Raw genomic sequence first — 18,965 nt, forward strand, 5'->3', positions numbered from 1 at the left:
ACGTAGATTGAGAGGGGTTTCATCACTACAGAAATGCTAAACGTGGATGCTAACTGCCGTTTCGGCACACTGTGGGGCTCAGATGAGAGAGGAGTAGTGATGAGCAAATATAGGGATTTTTGTGTACTCACCGTAAAATCCTTTTCTCCGAGCCATTCATTGGGGGACACAGACCGTGGGTGTATGCTGCTGCCAATAGGAGGCTGACACTAAGTGATACAAAAAAAGTTAGCTCCTCCCCTGCAGTATATACCCTCCTGCTGGCTCTCAGCTAACCAGTTCGGTGCAAAAGCAGTAGGAGATCAATAACAATATATGAGCGTATAGCATGTCATATTCTAAAAAACAAGCATAAGCTAATAATAGGGTGGGAGCTGTGTCCCCCAATGAATGGCTCGGAGAAAAGGATTTTACGGTGAGTACACAAAAATCCCTATTTCTCCTTCGCCTCATTGGGGGACAAAGACCGTGGGACATCCCAAAGCAGTCTCTGGGTGGGGACAACAATAGATCAGGCACTGTGTAACCACTACTTACAAGTGCGCCACCGCGGCCTGCAGAGTCCGCCTGCCCAGACTCACATCTGTGGAAGTGTGGGAATCCGCAAGCTTGCAGGCGTGCCTTGCTAAGCCTGGTGCCTAGAACCCTTGATAGACAGGGAGATAGGCTGACATCTAGCACGGAAGGACTCCTGGATGGTGAAAAGAATTCACCATGTTATCATGGTCGATGAAACAACTAAACCCTTCCTGAAAATGTCAGGAAGCCTTCCTCTACCGTCAGGAAGCCCAAATAAAATGTCCAACCTTCAGAAGGACGCTGTCCGACGTACCTACTCAGAGCACTCACTTCGTCCAGAATATGGTGGATCTTATTCCATTTTGTGGACTGGAGCCAAAAGAGATGAGGGAAGAACTATGCCCTCATAACAGTGGTAATACAGTACCACCTTGGTAACAAGGGATGGAGATGGCCTGAGGACAACCTTGCCTCGAAGGTAATAAGGGAAAAAAGTCTGAAAGAGCAGAGAAGCTAGCTCCGAAGACTCGTCAGAGTGAGAATATCGCAGAGGAGAACGGGACGACTTTCCCTGATAGTAAAGTCTGCCCGGATGAAAAAGGAGCCTACTGTAAGGCTCCTAGGAATAATAAGGTCCCAATGATCTAACGGTATGCGATAGGGAAGAACTACGTGTGAAAACTCCCTGTGAGAAAGTCCCTACTTGCAGTTGTGCTGCGATAAGGCGAGAAGATACTAGCTCCGCAAACAAAAAATGGACGTGGTCAGTGCGGATCTCTGAGGATCACTGGGGCCCCTTTTTGCTTCCGAAAGGCTTTCGGAAGCAGTGGAAGGGGAGTTATGGAAACTGGTAACACGGCAGAACCAGAGCATGGAGAGCGATGGCTCTTGGATCTCGAGGCCGAACCACGAACTCTAGTACATTGGCCTTCAGTCTGGATGTCATCCCACCTACAACTGGAGAGCTCCAGTAAGGACAGATCTGATGGAAGACTTCGGGGAGAAGTTCCCACTGACTTGAGGCGGAACCCTGACGGCTGAATTTGTTTGCCGTTCAGAGTTCTACTTCTGGGATTTATACTGCCGAGATCACCGAATAATAGACTTCGGCCCATCAGAGAAAGTGAGGTACCTCGGTCATGGCGCCTGATCGTGGGTACCTGCTAGATGACTGACGTAAGGCACCGCCGTGGCATTATCCAATTGAATTCGGATAGGGTGACCCGCCAGAAGGCAGTGGACCTGATGTAAGATGTAAGACTACCGTTCGGATCTCCAGAACAATGATGGGGAGAAGAAGACTGGCATTGGTAGTTACTAATAACCATTGAACTGGGAGAAAGGCCCTGGATAAAGAAGGAGCTCAGAGACTATTGTCTGAAAGTCTATTTGACTTGCTGAAAACGAGCGGAGCGAAGGAAACCGCTTCCATTGTCGTCACCATTTTTCCTCAGAACTCTCTTAGCAAATCGAATGAAATGAGGGGTGAGTAATCAAGTCCTCAGAACTCTCCTTGCGAGAGCTCCCTGTTGAAGGGCCATGACCTTGTCTCGAGGAAGAATTACCATCCTTCTAGAAGTGTGCAGGATCATCCTCAAAAAGGATATCTGCTGGGCTGGAAATGAGGAGAACTTGTCTAAGTGTAGCTGCCAGCCCAGGAGAGATATAGACGACTCAGCGTAGTCCTGGAAGGGCGGCTAGACAGACCAAACAGGGCAGGACGAGCACGCCTCTAGAGTGCAAGAGAAACATGACATCAGCCATGACCCGAGCGAACACTCTGGGTGCGGAAGCAAGGCCAAAGGACAAGGTTGTGACATGAAAATGCTGTTGACGAATGGAAAGGCGAAGGAATTTTTGCAGAGGACAAGCAACCCGAATGTCGATGGATGCCGGAAACTGCACCTTTTTCTGTTGAAGTAATGGCTGAGCGGAGGAACTCCATCCAAAGAAGGAGGACCATGTCAAAGGTTGTCAGAAGTTTGAGGTCCAGGGTCGATCTTACTTTTCGTTCCCCTGTTTGGAACCAAGATCCCTTAGATCTAGACTGTGCTGAACAATCCTTATACAATCCTTCGTCAGTCTCCCGCTCAAAGGATTTGATTGGCCAGTTGTTGCTGGTGTGAATCAAGGTAGTTAAGGTCTCCAGCCAGGAGACCATTGCTCTAGCAATCCATGCGGCCGCTAGGGAGGATAGAGCGCTGGACCCGAAGCCGCAAGACAGAACGAACCAGATTTGCTATCTGACAGTCCGTGGTGTTTTTAATTGATGACCCATCAGGTAGGGATACTGGTAGGAATACCACAGGAGATTCTACCCGGTTAATCTGCCCCATGGCAGAATGTGCGGCTGCATCCAGCAGGTCATAGTCTCTTGCCATCTCCTCTTTTCACGGTGCAGAGATAAAAATTAGGCACCCTCGATCCATCAACCTCTTAACAGGGAAGTGGAGAGGAATTGTCCGCCTTCTTGCATCATCCACTAAATAGTGGTGATGCAGAGGGGGGAGCTCGTACGCCAAAAAAGGGTGCCTCTATATGTCCACAGAGTACAGGTCTCCAGGTGGACAGGACAGGTTGTCTGGCGTTAGGCCTGGATGCAGAAGAGGAAACATGGAGACGACACTCCGTGTGCTCGTCTGTTGATGGTGTGGGGAGATCGGTGCCCTTTAAAGGACCCATCGCCCTTAAAAAACAGGCCAGGCATGGCATCCCACGTAGAGGCTTCTGTCCAGTGAATCGCTTATCCGAATTGAATGGCAAATGCTCTCGAGGGAGTTTAGTCTCTGAAGCTCTGGCAAGCTCAGGCAATATCCAATCCATATTCAGAGCCTTGTTGTCATCAAATCATTGGTGAGGGAGCAGGAAACGAAAAACTTCCGTTTTCTAGATGCCTGTATGTTTCTAGACGCCTGCACGTTTCTAGAATACTTGCGGCCCCTGCTAGCCGACGGCTCCCATGTAGGATAGGGACCATGTATATTGGTCCTGCGAGCACTCCAAACACAGAGGGTACACAGAGGGATTCAATCTCTTGGTCAGAGAACCATGGATTGGTCAGTGAAGAAGTCCACTGAGGGGAACTAGAGGATAAAGCTGGGGTCGGCGGCGGAGGGCTCCTCGGACTGATCAAGCGCCTTTAAGACCAGGAAATATTGGTCATACGCCTTTAAGACCAGGGAATACTGGTCATCGCCTTTAAGAACAGAGAATACTGGTCATGCGCCTTTAAGAACAGAGAATACTGGTCATGCGCCTTTAAGACCAGGAAATACTGGCCATGCGCCTTTAAGACCGGGGAATACTGGTCATGCGCCTTTAAGACCAGGAAATACTGGCCATGCGCCTTTAAGACCGGGGAATACTGGTCATGCGCCTTTAAGACCAGAGCATACTGGTCATGCGCCTTTAAGACCAGAGAATACTGGTCATGCACCTTTAAGACCAGAGAATACTGGTCATGCACCTTTAAGACCAGAGAATACTGGTCATGCACCTTTAAGACCAGAGAATACTGGTCATGCACCTTTAAGACCAGAGAATACTGGTCATGCACCTTTAAGACCAGAGAATACTGGTCATGCACCTTTAAGACCAGAGAATACTGGTCATGCACCTTTAAGACCAGAGAATACTGGTCATGCACCTTTAAGACCAGAGAATACTGGTCATGCACCTTTAAGACCAGAGAATACTGGTCATGCACCTTTAAGACCAGAGAGTACTGGTCATGCACCTTTAAGACCAGAGAATACTGGTCATGCACCTTTAAGACCAGAGAATACTGGTCATGCACCTTTAAGACCAGAGAATACTGGTCGTGCACCTTTAAGACCAGAGAATACTGGTCATGCACCTTTAAGACCAGAGAATACTGGTCATGCACCTTTAAGACCAGAGAATACTGGTCATGCACCTTTAAGACCAGAGAATACTGGTCATGCACCTTTAAGACCAGGGAATACTGGTCGTGCTCCTTTAAGACCAGGCCAGGTACTTCCTTACCCGGGTACTGATGTAGAGTCGATGTGCCCCTTTAATGCAAAAATACTGTCACCCCAGTGTGAGCTGGCCGGGTGGACCAAGATGGCCACCGGGAGCTGCAGAGTTGATAAAATCTCGCAGAGAGCGAGAAGCGCCAATTTGGGGGGCGGAGCCACAGACACGATGTTGAATAGGCCTAAGCCGGGGCCTAAATTTCTGTAGCCGGCGGGCGACACCAGCGAGGCGTTCCAGGCAAGACTTCCAGGATGCGGCCTACAAATCGGCCGAAGCCGGGGACTAAATTTTTGCAGCCATCCAGAGCGTTACCTCAGAGAGGTGGGCCACAGGGAAGTGGCTGAGGCTGCCTGTCAGCATGTGAATATCCCACTGAAGATGGATCCACTCACCATTGGTGCGCGTCCCGGCATGGAGCTGCCGCGGATGTGGGTTTCAGCGCTGTTCTGTGCAGCGTGGACGGTGCAGGGATAAGCCTCAATCCATCATCCGTTTGTTGGGGAGGTGGAGAGGAACCGTCCGCCTCCTTGTGCCATCCGCTTTCACAGTGGTGGGACAGTGGGGGCTGCTCGGACGCCAGAGAGGGTCTCTGTACAGCCACGGAGTTCAGTCCGGGTGGACAGGGCCAGTTGTCCGGCATTAGGCCTCCATGTGGTCGCCTGCTGCTGGTTTGGGGAGATCGGGACCATAAAAGGAACAGTCGCCCCTGAAGTGAGCTCAGGCATGGCTTCCCACGTCGCAGGAGAGGGTACGGGGAGGTATACTCGCCGTGCTCGCCTGTTGATGGTTCGGGGGAGATCGGAACCTTGAAAGGAACCGTCGCCCCCTTCACTCCGTTAATTAAAAAATAAAAATTTACAGAAAAGTAAACAATAAAATAAAAACGTTGGGGTCTGAAACAGACCCATGTGCCTCCTACAGACACTAAGCAAGAACTGGTTAGCTGACAGCCAGCAGGAGGGTGTATACTGCAGGGGAGGAGATCACTTTTTTTGTATCACTTAGTGTCAGCCTCCTATTGGCAGCAGCATACACCCACGGTCTGTGTCCCCCAATGAGGCGAAGGAGAAATACTCGTTACTCGACATTTCCCGAGCACGCTCGGGTGTCCTCTGAGTATTTTTTTAGTGCTCGGAGATTTAGTTTTCTTCGCCGCAGCTGAATGATTTACATCTGTTAGCCAGCTTAATTACATGTGGGGATTCCATAGCAACCAGGCAACCCCCACATGTACTTATGCTGGCTAACAGATGTAAATCATTCAGCTGCGGTGAAGAAAACTAAATCTCTAAGCACTAAAAAAATAGTCGGAGGCCACCCGAGCGTGCTCCGGAAATCTCGAGTAACGAGTATATTCGCTCATCACTAGAGCAGAGGAGTCATATGGAGCTGAAGAATTTGCGGGATTTTTTTTTTGTTTTGGGGGGGGGGGTGAGCAGCCTTTTTACTACCGGTAAAGTGAAAGCCCCTGTATCTCCATTAACCCCTTCACCCCCGGAGCTTTTTCCGCTTTTTCATTTTCGTTTTTTGCTCCCCTCCTTCCCAGAGCCATAACTTTTTTGTTTTTCCGTCAATATGGCCATGTGAGGGCTTATTTTTTGCGGGACGAGATGTACTTTTGAACGATACCATTGATTTTACCATGCCATGTAACAGAAAACGGGAAAAAAATTCCAAGTGTGATGAAATTGCAAAAAAAGTGCAATCTCACACTTGTTTTTTTTTTGGCTTTTTTGCTAGGTTCACTAAATGCTAAAACTAACCTGCCATTATGATTCTCCAGGTCATTACGAGTTCATAGACACCAAACATGTCTAGGTTATTTTTTAGCTAAGTGGTGAAAAAAATTCCAAATTTTGCTTATAAAAAAAAAAAAAAAAAATGCGCGATTTTCCGATACCCGTAGCGTCTCCAATTTTCGTGATCTGGGGTCAGGTGAGGGCTTATTTTTTGCGTGCCGAGCTGGCGTTTTTAATGATACCATTTTGGTGTAGATACGTTCTTTTGATCGCCCGTTATTGCATTTTAATGCAATGTCGCGGCGACCAAAAAAATGTAATTTTGGCGTTTTGATTTTTTTTCTCGCTACGTCATTTAGCGGTCAGGTTAATCCTTTGTTTTTATTGATAGATCGGGCGATTCTGAACGCGGCGATACCAAATATGTGTATGTTTGATTTTTTTTTTTAATTGTTTTATTTTGATTGGGGCGAAAGGGGGGTGATTTGAACTTTTATATATTTTTTATTTTTTTTATATTTTTAATCACTTTTTTTTTAAATTTTGGCATGCTTCAATAGCCTCCGTGGGAGGCTAGAAGCATGCATAACTCGATCGGCTCTGCTACATAGAGGTGAAGTACAGATCACCTCTATGTAGCAGAAATACAGGGTTGCTTTGAACGCCGACCACAGGGTGGCGCTCAAAGCAATCGGCCATCAACAACCATAGAGGTCTCAAGGAGACCTCTGGTTGTTAAGGCGATGCACTGCTGACCCCCGATCATGTGACGGGGGTCCGCAGTGCGAGCACTTCCGGCCGCGCGGCCGGGAGCACTAGTTAAATGCCGCTGTCAGCGCTTGACGGCGGCATTTAACTAGTTAATGGGCGCGGGCGGATCGCGATTCCGCTCGCGCTCATTGCGCGCACATGTCAGCTGTACAAAACAGCTGACATGTCGGGGCTTTGAGGTGGGCTCACCGCCGGAGCCAACCTCAAAGCAGGGGATCTGCCAGCTGATGTACTATTCCGTCAGCTGGCAGAAAGGGGTTAACAGATGACGGACCTGAGTGGGGACTTGTTTTTTTGTGTTAGGGGCTCTTTTGGATTGAGTTGAAGCTTTTATTGGGAACATTTTACATAACACTTTGGATCACATTTATCCTGCAGTCTACGCTGAGCACTTACATAGAGGTTTCCATCTAAATCTCCAAGTGACATAATTCAGATGAAAACCCTGAGGGATCAATTCACTATAGTGAAGCAGCAGAGTTACTCTGGACTCCATCTGGCCTCTGCTCATCGATGTCCTTTTCAGAAGTGCAGAAAGCTGTGGTCGACCACGTGTTGATGCACACTTAACCCCTTTACCCCCAAGGGTGGTTTGCACGTCAATGACCAGGCCAATTTTTACAATTCTGACCACTGTCCCTTTATGAGGTTATAACTCTGGAACGCTTCAACGGATCCTGGTGATTCTGACATTGTTTTCTCGTGACATATTGTACTTCATGATAGTGGTAAAATTTCTTTGATAGTACCTGCGTTTATTTGTGAAAAAAACGGAAATTTGGCGAAAATTTTGAAAATTTTGCAATTTTCAAACTTTGAATTTTTATGCAATTAAATCACAGAGATATGTCACACAAAATACTTAATAAGTAACATTTCCCACATGTCTCCTTTACATCAGCATAATTTTGGAACCAAATTTTTTTTTTGTTAGGGAGTTATAAGGGTTAAAAGTTGACCAGCAATTTCTCATTTTTACAACACCATTTTTTTTTAGGGACCACATCTCATTTGAAGTCATTTTGAGGGGTCTATATGATAGAAAATACCCAAGTGTGACACCATTCTAAAAACTGCACCCCTCAAGGTGCTCAAAACCACATTCAAGAAGTTTATTAACCCTTCAGGTGTTTAATAGGAATTTTTGGAATGTTTAAATAAAAATGAACATTTAACTTTTTTACACAAAAAATTTACTTCAGCTCCAATTTGTTTTATTTTACCAAGGGTAACAGGAGAAAATGGACCCCAAAAGTTGTTGTCCAATTTGTCCTGAGTACGCTAATACCCCATATGTGGCAGTAAACCACTGTTTGGGCGCATGGGAGAGCTCGGAAGGGAAGGAGCGCCGTTTGACTTTTCAATGCAAAATTGACAGGAATTGAGATGGGACGCCATGTTGCGTTTGGAGAGCCACTGATGTGCCTAAACATTGAAACCCCCCACAAGTGAAACCATTTTGGAAAGTAGACCCCCTAAGGAACTTATCTGGATGTGTGGTGAGCACTTTGACCCACCAAGGGCTTCACAGAAGTTTATAATGCAGAACCGTAAAAATAAAAAATCATATTTTTTCACAAAAATTATATTTTTGCCCCAAATTTTTTATTTTTCCAAGGGTAAGAGAAGAAATTGGACCTCAAAAGTTGTTGTCCAATTTGTCCTGAGTACGCTGATACCCCATATGTGGCAGTAAACCACTGTTTGGGCGCATGGGAGAGCTCGGAAGGGAAGGAGCGCCGTTTGACTTTTCAATGCAAAATTGACAGGAATTGAGATGGGACGCCATGTTGCGTTTGGAGAGCCACTGATGTGCCTAAACATTGAAACCCCCCACAAGTGACACCATTTTGGAAAGTAGACCCCCTAAGGAACTTATCTGGATGTGTGGTGAGCACTTTGACCCACCTAGGGCTTCACAGAAGTTTGTAATGCAGAGCCATAAAAATAAAACAACATTTTTTTCCCACAAAAATTATTTTTTAGCCCCCAGTTTTGTATTTTCCCTAGGGTAACAGGAGAAATTGGACCCCAAAAGTTGTTGTCCAATTTGTCCTGAGTACGCTGATACCCCATATGTGGGGGGGAACCACCGTTTGGGCGCATGGGAGGGCTTGGAAGGGAAGTAGCGCCATTTGGAATGCAGACTTAGATGGAATGGTCTGCAGGCGTCACATTGCGTTTGCAGAGCCCCTAATGTACCTCAACAGTAGAAACCCCCCACAAGTGACCCCATATTGGAAACTAGACCCCTCAATGAACTTATCTAGATGTGTTGTGAGTACTTTGAACCCCCAAGTGTTTCACAACAGTTTATAACGCAGAGCCGTGAAAATAAAAAATCTTTTTGTTTTCCCACAAAAATTATTTTTTAGCCCCCAGTTTTGTATTTTCCCAAGGGTAACAGGAGAAATTGGTCCACAAACGTTGTTGTCCAATTTGTCCTGAGTACGCTGATACCCCATATGTGAGGGTAAACCCCTGTTTGGGCACACAGGAGAGCTCGGAAGGTAAGGAGCACTGTTTTACTTTTTCAACGCAGAATTGGCTGTAATTGAGATCGGACACCATGTCGTGTTTGGAGAGCCCCTGATGTGCCGAAACAGTGGAAACCCCCCAATTATAACTGAAACCCTAATCTAAACACACCCCTAACCCTAATTCCAACGGTAACCCTAACCACACCTCTAACCCTGACACACCCCTAACCCTAATCCCAACCCTATTCCCAACTGTAAATGTAATCTAAACCCTAACCCTAACCTTAGCCCCAACCCTAACCTTAGCCCCAACCCTAACCGTAGCCCCAACCCTAACTGTAGCCCCAACCCTAACCCTAGCCCTAACCCTAGCCCTAACCCTAGCCCTAATGGGAAAATGGATATAAATACATTTTTTTTTATTTTTCCCTAACTAAAGGGGTGATGAAGGGGGGTTTGATTTACTTTTATAGCGAGTTTTTAGCGGATTTTTATGATTGGCAGCCGTCACACACTGAAAGACGCTTTTTATTGCAAAAAATATTTTTTGCAATACCACATTTTGAGAGCTATAATTTTTCCATATTTTGGTCCACAGAGTCATGTGTGGTCTTGTTTTTTGCGGGACGAGTTGACGTTTTTATTGAAAACATTTTCGGGCACGTGACATTTTTTGATCGCTTTTTATTCCGATTTTTGTGAGGAAGAATGACCAAAAACCAGCTATTCATGAAATTCTATTGGGGGAGGCGTTTATACCATTCCGCGTTTGGTAAAATTGATAAATCAGTTTTATTCTTCGGGTCAGTACGATTACAGCGATACCTCATTTATATCATTTTTTTATGGTTTGGCGCTTTTATACGATAAAAACTATTTTACAGAAAAAATAATTATTTTTGCATCGCTTTATTCTCAGGACTATAACTTTTTTATTTTTTTGCTGATGATGCTGTATGGCGGCTCGTTTTTTGTGGGACAAGATGACGTTTTCAGCGGTACCATGGTTATTTATATCTGTCCTTTTGATCGCGTGTTATTCCACTTTTTGTTTGGCGGTATGATAATAAAGCGTTGTTTTTTGCCTCTTTTTTTTTTTTCTAACGGTGTTTACTGAAGGGGTTAACTAGTGGGACAGTTTTATAGGTCGGGTCATTACGGACGCGGCGATACTAAATATGTGTACTTTTATTGGTTTTTTTTTTTTATTTAGATGAAGAAATGTATTTATGGGAATAATATTTTTTTTTTTCATTATTTTGGAATATTTTTTTTAATTTTTTTTTTACACATTTGGAAAAAAATTTTTTTTACTTTTTTACTTTGTCCCAGGGGGGGACATCACAGATCAGTGATCTGACAGTTTGCACAGCACTCTGTCAGATCACTGATCTGACTAGCAGCGCTGCAGGCTTCACAGTGCCTGCTCTGAGCAGGCTCTGTGAAGCCACCTCCCTCCCTGCAGGACCCGGATCCGCGGCCATCTTGGATCCGGGGCTCGAGCAGGCAGGGAGGGAGGTAAGACCCCCGCAGCAACGCGATCACATCGCGGTGCTGCGGGGGGCTCAGGGAAGCCCGCAGGGAGCCCCCTCCCTGCGCGGTGCTTCCCTGCACCGCCGGCACATCGCGATCATGTTTGATCGCGGTGTGCCAGGGGTTAATGTGCCGGGGGCGGTCCGTGACAGCTCCTGGCACATAGTGCCGGATGTCAGCTGCGATAAGCAGCTGACACCCGGCCGCGATCGGCGGCGCTCCCCCCGTGAGCGCTGCCGATCGCTATGACGTACTATCCCGTCCAGGGTCAGATAAGCCCAGGGCACCTCGACGGGATAGTACGTCTAAGGTCACAGAGGGGTTAAAAAGACGGATGCTACTGGATCAAAGGTCAGACGGCATCCACAGTGTCTTCATCTGTCTCATTATAGGGAATATTCCGCCAAGGGTTCCCTCTGAATCACGTATTTCAGAGATTTACAAGGAAACCCAGATGTAAGGGCTCAGCGTAGAGCGCAGGATATACGTGAGCTGAGCATTACTGCAATTTTTGGAAAACAAAATTAACATATCAATAGTATGTGAAGATTTGGTTTTATTTATATTTTAGGCCATTCCCTGTGTATAAGTGATTTGACTACTTTATTCTTGGGGTCATTGCAATTACAGCAATACCAGATTTATATATCGTACGTATATACTCGAGTATAAGCAGAGGCACCGAATTTTGAATTTTGCCACGGAAAACTGGGTAAGCTTAACCCCTTCCCGACCAGTGACACAGCATATGCGTCATGAAAGTCGGTGCCAATCCGACCTGTGACGCATATGCTGTGTCACAGGATGATCGCGTCCCTGCAGATCGGGTGAAAGGGTTAACTCCCATTTCACCAGATCTGCAGGGACAGGGGGAGTGGTAGTTTAGCCCAGGGGGGGTGGCTTCACCCCCCCGTGGCTACGATCGCTCTGATTGGCAGTTTCACTTTCAACAGCCAATCAAAGCGATTTGTAATATTTCACCTAAAAAACTGGTGAAATATTACAATCCAGCCATGGCCGATGCTGCAATATCATCGGCCATGGCTGGAAACACTAATGTGCCCCCACCCCACCGATCGCCCCAACCCCCAGCCCCCCGATCTGTGGTCCGCTCCCCTCCGTCCTGTGCTCCGCTCCCCCGTCCTCCTGTCCGCTCCCCCCGTGCTCCAATCACACCCCCCGTGCTCCAATCAACCCCCCCCCCGCACAGCGATCCCCCCCGTGCTCCGATCCACCCACCTGCACAGCGATCCCCCACCCCGTGCTCCAATCCCTCACCCCGTGTTCCGATCCACCACCCCCCCCCCCCCCCGTGCTCCAATCCACCCCCCCGTGTTCCGATCCACCCCCCCCCCCCCCGTGCTCCGACGCCCCCCCTTATACTTACCGATCCTGCCGGGGTCCGTCCGTCTTCTTTCCTGGGCGCCGCCATCTTCCAAAATGGCGGGCGCAGTGATCAAAATAAAAAAATAGTAAATGACCCCCCCCCCCCCTTGTCACCCCCATAGGTAAGGACAATAAAAAAAAAATAAAGAACTTTTTTTTTTTTTGTTCCACTAATGTTGGGGTAAGAACTAGGTGTAGGGTTAGGGGTAGGGTTAGGAATGTGCACACGTATTCTGGTCCTCTGTGGATTTTTCCGCAGCGGATTTGATAAATCCTCAGTGCTAAACCGCTGTGGATTTATCGTGGATTTATCGCGGATTTACCGCGGCTTTTCTGCGCATTTCACTGCGGTTTTACAACTGCGATTTTCTATTGGAGCAGTTGTAAAACCGCTGCGGAATCCGCAGAAAGAAGTGACATGCTGCGGAATGTAAACCCCTGCGTTTCCGTGCAGTTTTTCTGCAGCATGTGTACAGCGATTTTTGTTTCCCATAGGTTTACGTTGAACTGTAAACTCATGGGAAACTGCTGCGGATCTGCAGCGTTTTCCGCAGCGTGTGCACATACCTTTAGAATTAGGCTATGTGCACACGGTGCGGATTTGGCTGCGGATCCGCAGCGGATTGGCCGCTGCGGATTCGCAGCAGTGTTCCATCAGGTTTACAGTACCATGTAAACATATGGAAAACCAAATCCGCTGTGCCCATGGTGCGGAAAATACCACGCGGAAACGCTGTGTTGTATTTTCCGCAGCATGTCAATTCTTTGTGCGGATTCCGCAGCGTTTTACACCTGTTCCTCAATAGGAATCCGCAGGTGAAATCCGCACAAAAAACACTGGCAATCCGCGGTAAATCCGCAGGTAAAACGCAGTGCCTTTTACCCGCGGATTTTTCAAAAATGGTGCTGAAAAATCTCATACGAATCCGCAACGTTGGCACATAGCCTTAGGGTTAGGGTTGGAATTAGGGTTGTGGTTAGGGTTAGGGGTGTGTTGGGGTTAGGGTTGTGGTTAGGGGTGTGTTGGGGTTAGGGTTACGGCTACAGTTGGGATTAGGGTTAGGGGTGTGTTGGGGTTAGTGTTGGAGGTAGAATTGAGGGGTTTCCACTGTTTAGGCACATCAGGGGGTCTCCAAACGCAACATGGCGCCACCATTGATTCCAGCCAATCTTGTATTCAAAAGGTCAAATGGTGCTCCCTCACTTCCGAGCCCCGACGTACGCCCAAACAGTGGTTTACCCCCACATATGGGGTACCAGCATACTCAGGACAAACTGCGCAACAATTATTGGGGTCCAATTTCTCCTGTTACCCTTGAGAAAATAAAAAATTGCTTGCTAAAACATCATTTTTGAGGAAAGAAAAATGATTTTTTATTTTCACGGCTCTGCGTTGTAAACGTCTGTGAAGCACTTGGGGGTTCAAAGTTCTCACCACATATCTAGATAAGTTCCTTTGGGGGTCTAGTTTCCAAAATGGGGTCACTTGTGGGGGGTTTCTACTGTTTAGGCACACCAGGGGCTCTGCAAACGCAACGTAACGCCCGCACACCATTCCATCAAAGTCTGCATTTCAAAAGTCACTACTTCCCTTCTGAGCCCCGACGTGTGCCCAAACAGTGGTTTACCCCCACACATGGGGTATCAGCGTACTCAGGAGAAACTGGACAACAACTTTTGGGGTCCAATTTCTCCTGTAACCCTTGGGAAAATAAAAAATTCTGGGCTAAATAATTATTTTTGAGGAAAGAAAACATATTTATTATTTTCACGGCTCTGCGTTATAAAGTTCTGTGAAGCACTTGGGGGTTCAAAGTGCTCACCTCACATCTAGATTAGTTCCTTTGGGGGTCTAGTTTCCAAAATGGGGTCATTTGTGGGGGATCTCCAATGTTTAGGCACACAGGGGCTCTCCAAACGCGACATGGTGTCCGCTAATGATTGGAGCTAATTTTCCATTTAAAAAGCCAAATGGCGTGCCTTCCCTTCTGAGCCCTGCCGTGCGCCCAAACAGTGGTTTACCCCCACATATGGGGTATCTGCGTACTCAGGACAAACTGGACAACAACATTTGTGGTCCAATTTCTCCTATTACCATTGGCAAAATAGGAAATTCCAGGCTAAAAAATCATTTTTGAGAAAAGAAAAATTATTTTTGATTTTCATGGCTCTGCATTATAAACTTCTGTGAAGCACCTGGGGGTTTAAAGTGCTCAGTATGCATCTAGATAAGTTCCTTGGGGGGGTCTAGTGCCAAAATGGGGTCACTTGTGGGGGAGCTCCAATGTTTAGGCACACAGGGGCTCTCCAAACGCGACATGGTGTCCGCTAAAGAGTGCAGCCAATTTTTCATTCAAAAAGTCAAATGGCGCTCCTTCCCTTCCAAGCCCTGCCGTGCACCCAAACAGTGGTTTACCCCCACATATGAGGTATCAGCGTACTCAGGACAAATTTGACAACAACTTTCGTTGTTCAGTTTCTCCTTTTACCATTGGGAAAATAAAAAAATTGTTGCTGAAAAATCATTTTTGTGACTAAAAAGTTAAATGTTCATTTTTTCCTTCCATGTTGCTTCTGCTGCTGTGAAGCACCTGAAGGGTTAATAAACTTCTGGAATGTGGTTTTGTGCACCTTGAGGGGTGCAGTTTTTAGAATGGTGTCACTTTTGGGTATTTTCAGCCATATAGACCCCTCAAACTGACTTCAAATGTGAGGTGGTCCCTAAAAAAAATGGTTTTGTAAATTTCGTTGTAAAAATGAGAAATTGCTGGTTAAATTTTAACCCTTATAACTTCCTAGCAAAAAAAAATTTTGTTTCCAAAATTGTGCTGATGTAAAGTAGACGTGTGGGAAATGTTATTTATTAACTATTTTGTGTCACATAACTCTCTGGTTTAACAGAATAAAAATTCAAAATGTGAAAATTGCGAAATTTTCAAAATTTTCGCCAAATTTCCGTTTTTATCACAAATAAACACAGAATTTATTGACTTAAATTTACCATTAACACGAAGCCCAATATGTCACAAAAAAAACAATCTCAGAACCGCTAGGATCCATTGAAGCGTTCCTGAGTTATTACCTCATAAAGGGACACTGGTCAGAATTGCAAAAAACGGCAAGGTCTTTAAGGTCAAAATAGGCTGGGTCATGAAGGGGTTAATGACTCGAGTATAAGCCGGGTATGCATTGTCCCCTCATCCCTGTCCTGCTATGCGTGCCCCCCCCCCCGATCGCTGTCCATGTATGCATGGCTCCCCCCGTCGCTGTCCTGGTATGTGGCTCCTCCCATTTTATCCTGCTATGTGTGGCTCCCCCCCTCCTGTGTAGCTCCCCGTTCTGTCCTGCTATGTGAGGCTCCCCCCGTCCTGGTATGTGTGGCCCCCCATCTTGCTCACCCTCCTCGCGCCATCACTGCATCTCCGGTGTCCTGGCATGGCAGCTCTCCTGTACTGAGCGGTCATGTGGTACCGCTTATTAAGGTAATGAATATGAGCTCCAAGCCTATGGGAGTGCAGATGTGTATATACGGTAGTTTCTCTCTGTTTGACTGTTGTCACATACTAAAAAAGGTGCTTTTTTTTCCCCAGAAAAGAGATTATTGCAGTGACATATTAAGATAGATATTATTTTTCTATATTTCTGCCGACAGTCATGTGAGGTCTTGTTTTCTGCGTGACAAGTTGAAGCTTTTATTGGTACCATTTTCGGGCACAACTTTTTTTGATCGCTTTCTATTCTGATTTTTGGGAAGCAAAAAGAACATAATCCAGCAACTCAGGAATTGTGGTTTGTCTTTTTTATGCCGTTCACAGCGTGGTAAAAGTGGTAAGGCAGATTTATTCTTTGGCTCAGTACGATTACAGCGATACCACATTTATGTCATTTTTGTTTTGTCGCTTTTACACGATAACTATTTTATAGAAAAATATATATTTTTGCATCGCTATGTTCTGAGAGCTGTAATTTAATTTTCCTTTGATGGAGCTGTATGGCGGCTTATTTTTGGGGGGACAAGATGGCGTTTTCAGAGATAACATTTTTATTTACATTTGTCTTTTTGATCGCATTTTGTTTGGTAGTATGATGAAAAAAGCATAGTGTTTTGCTTTTTATTTTCATGGTGTTTACTGAACAGATTAACTAGTGTGACTTCTATAGATCAAGGTCATTCTGGACACAGAGATACCAAATGTGTCTTTATTTTTATATATTTTTTTTTACATAAAAGTATGTGTTTATGGGTATAATATAGTGTTTGGGCTTTTTTGCTTAGTCCCAGGACTTTAAGCACTCGCAATGCGTTACACCTGTCTGTACTTCACTGACAGAAGCCTCTTAGACAATGCTATGAGCTTGGTCTGACAGGCTTTTCATAGCTTAGTGACCCAGATGATGTCATGACAACCTCAGGTTGCCATGACGACAATTGGGCCCGCGCGGGGGGTGCCTATCGGAGCGGACAGGGAGCCCCTCTCACTCCTAGCCTCCTAAATGTTGCAGGCACCCATTCTGGCTGTGAATGCTGGGTCTCAGCTATTGTTAACCAAGCTCCCGGCGGTGATCGTGCGGGCACGGCTCCTGTGCCTCGCATGATTGCCATGACATACCTATAGGTCATCGGTCAAGAACCCCTATCCGATCATGACGTATAGCCATGTCAAATGTGGTGAAGAGGCTAAAGTAAAAAGCAGAAAGTTTATACGTCTTTGCACATACCTCTTTCAAAGTTTGCATTGGCACCCTTGTCCAGGAGAAGACGTACTATTGCCAAATTCCCAGCAGCAGCTGCATACATCAAAGGAGTCCAGCCGTACCGCAAGCTACAGTCAACATGTATTCCTAATAAAAAGAGAACAGAACATGGTAACAGAGCAGAAATGCACAATAAGATCAAAGGTAAGAGTAAGTCTATGTTCACATGTTGTGTTTTTATTGCCTCTTGTGCAAACTCTCCCCCCCCCAAAAAAAAAAAAAACAAAAAAAACAAACACAAGCATGATCTAACCAGTTAGTGACCGAGCCAATTTTGACCTTAGTGACCAGGCCAAAATTTTAAAATCTGATTAGTGTCAATTTATGGGGTAGTAACTCGGGAACTCTTCCACAGCACCAACTGATTCTGAGACTGTTTTTTCGTGACATATTGTAGTTTATTATATTGGTAACATTTGTTCAATAGGACTTGTTTTTTTTTGTGAAAATATTGGAAATTTGGCGAAAATTTCAGAATTTTCAAACTTTTAATTCTTATCCCCTTAAGTCAAAAAGTTACATCAGCCATGATTTAGGTATTTCTGCTGTGGGATACTTTCTGGACAAATTCTCTACAGGGAACAGGGGCCATGACTCGTTTGTTTTGGACCTTTTCAGAATTATTTTGGAAAAGAACTATTTTATTTTTGATAGGGTCTTTTACAAACAGGTGTCTGGTACAGCTATGGGGGCGAGGTGTGCGCCCCCATATGCAAATCTCTTTATGGGGTGGTGGGAGGAGACTCAGGTGTCCAAGAATCGGTACTTTCAAGAGAATACTCTGAAATGGAACCGATTCATCGATGATATTTTTGTTTTATGGACAGGTACGGCAGAAGCCCTGGAGGATTCCGTTAACGAGTTGAACACCAACCATTGTGGTATTCGGTTGACGTCGTGTTACTCCAGAAGTGTGGTGGATTTCCTGGACTTGAGGATCATGATTAAGGACAACCGGATCAATACTACTCTCTTCCGTAAGAAAACAGCCACCAATAACATCTTACATTATTCCAGTTTTCACCCTACTCACCTACTTAACAGTATCCCAAAAGGACAGTTCCTACGTGTTAGAAGGAACTGTAGCACCATGGCAAGTTTCCAAGAGGAATCTACCGTATATACTCGAGTATAAGCCGAGATTTTCAGCCCAAATTTTTGGGCTGAAAGTGCCCCTCTGTTATGGACCTGGTGGTTAGGAGCACCCGGAACGACCTGATGGTTAAACTCACACAGGACAAGCTCTGGAAAGTGGGAGCTCTGCCGACCGCAATCCCTAATCCTATCACACAACTAGAAATAGCCGTGGAGCGTACCTAACACGACCTAGACGCCTCTTCACAGCCTAAGAGCTAACTAGCCCTAAAGATAGAAAATAAAGCCTACCTTGCCTCAGAGAAATTCCCCAAAGGAAAAGGCAGCCCCCCACATATATTGACTGTGAGATAAGATGAAAGTCACAAACACAGAAATGAAACAGGTTTTAGCAAAGGGAGGCCAGACTTACTAAACAGACTGAGGATAGGAAAGGTATCTTTGCGGTCAGCACAAAACCCTACAAAAAGACCACGCAGAGTGTGCAAAAAGGCCTCCGTACCGACTCACGGTGCGGAGGTGCCACTCTGCATCCCAGAGCTTCCAGCTAGCAGGGCAAGATCATGATAGCCAGCTGGACAAGAAAACAATGAACAAATAAATAACTAGCAGGGACTTAGCTTCTGCTAGAGTAGACAGGTCACCAGAAAGATCCAAGAGCAAACTGAACCAGTACAAGAACATTGAC

General features: G+C 45.9%; 1 protein-coding gene across 1 annotated transcript in view; it reads right to left on the reverse strand.

Moving 5' to 3' along the window:
* Positions 1 to 18,965, reverse strand: part of ASZ1 (ankyrin repeat, SAM and basic leucine zipper domain containing 1) — a 276,440-nt gene that overhangs the window by 204,165 nt on the left and 53,310 nt on the right. The window contains exon 3 of the mRNA XM_069762334.1: positions 17,147 to 17,269. Coding sequence (XP_069618435.1) covers positions 17,147 to 17,269 — 123 coding nt within the window. The remainder of the gene's footprint in view (positions 1 to 17,146; positions 17,270 to 18,965) is intronic.

Source organism: Ranitomeya imitator, chromosome 4, assembly GCF_032444005.1.
Source record: "Ranitomeya imitator isolate aRanImi1 chromosome 4, aRanImi1.pri, whole genome shotgun sequence".
Taxonomy (NCBI): domain Eukaryota; kingdom Metazoa; phylum Chordata; class Amphibia; order Anura; family Dendrobatidae; genus Ranitomeya; species Ranitomeya imitator.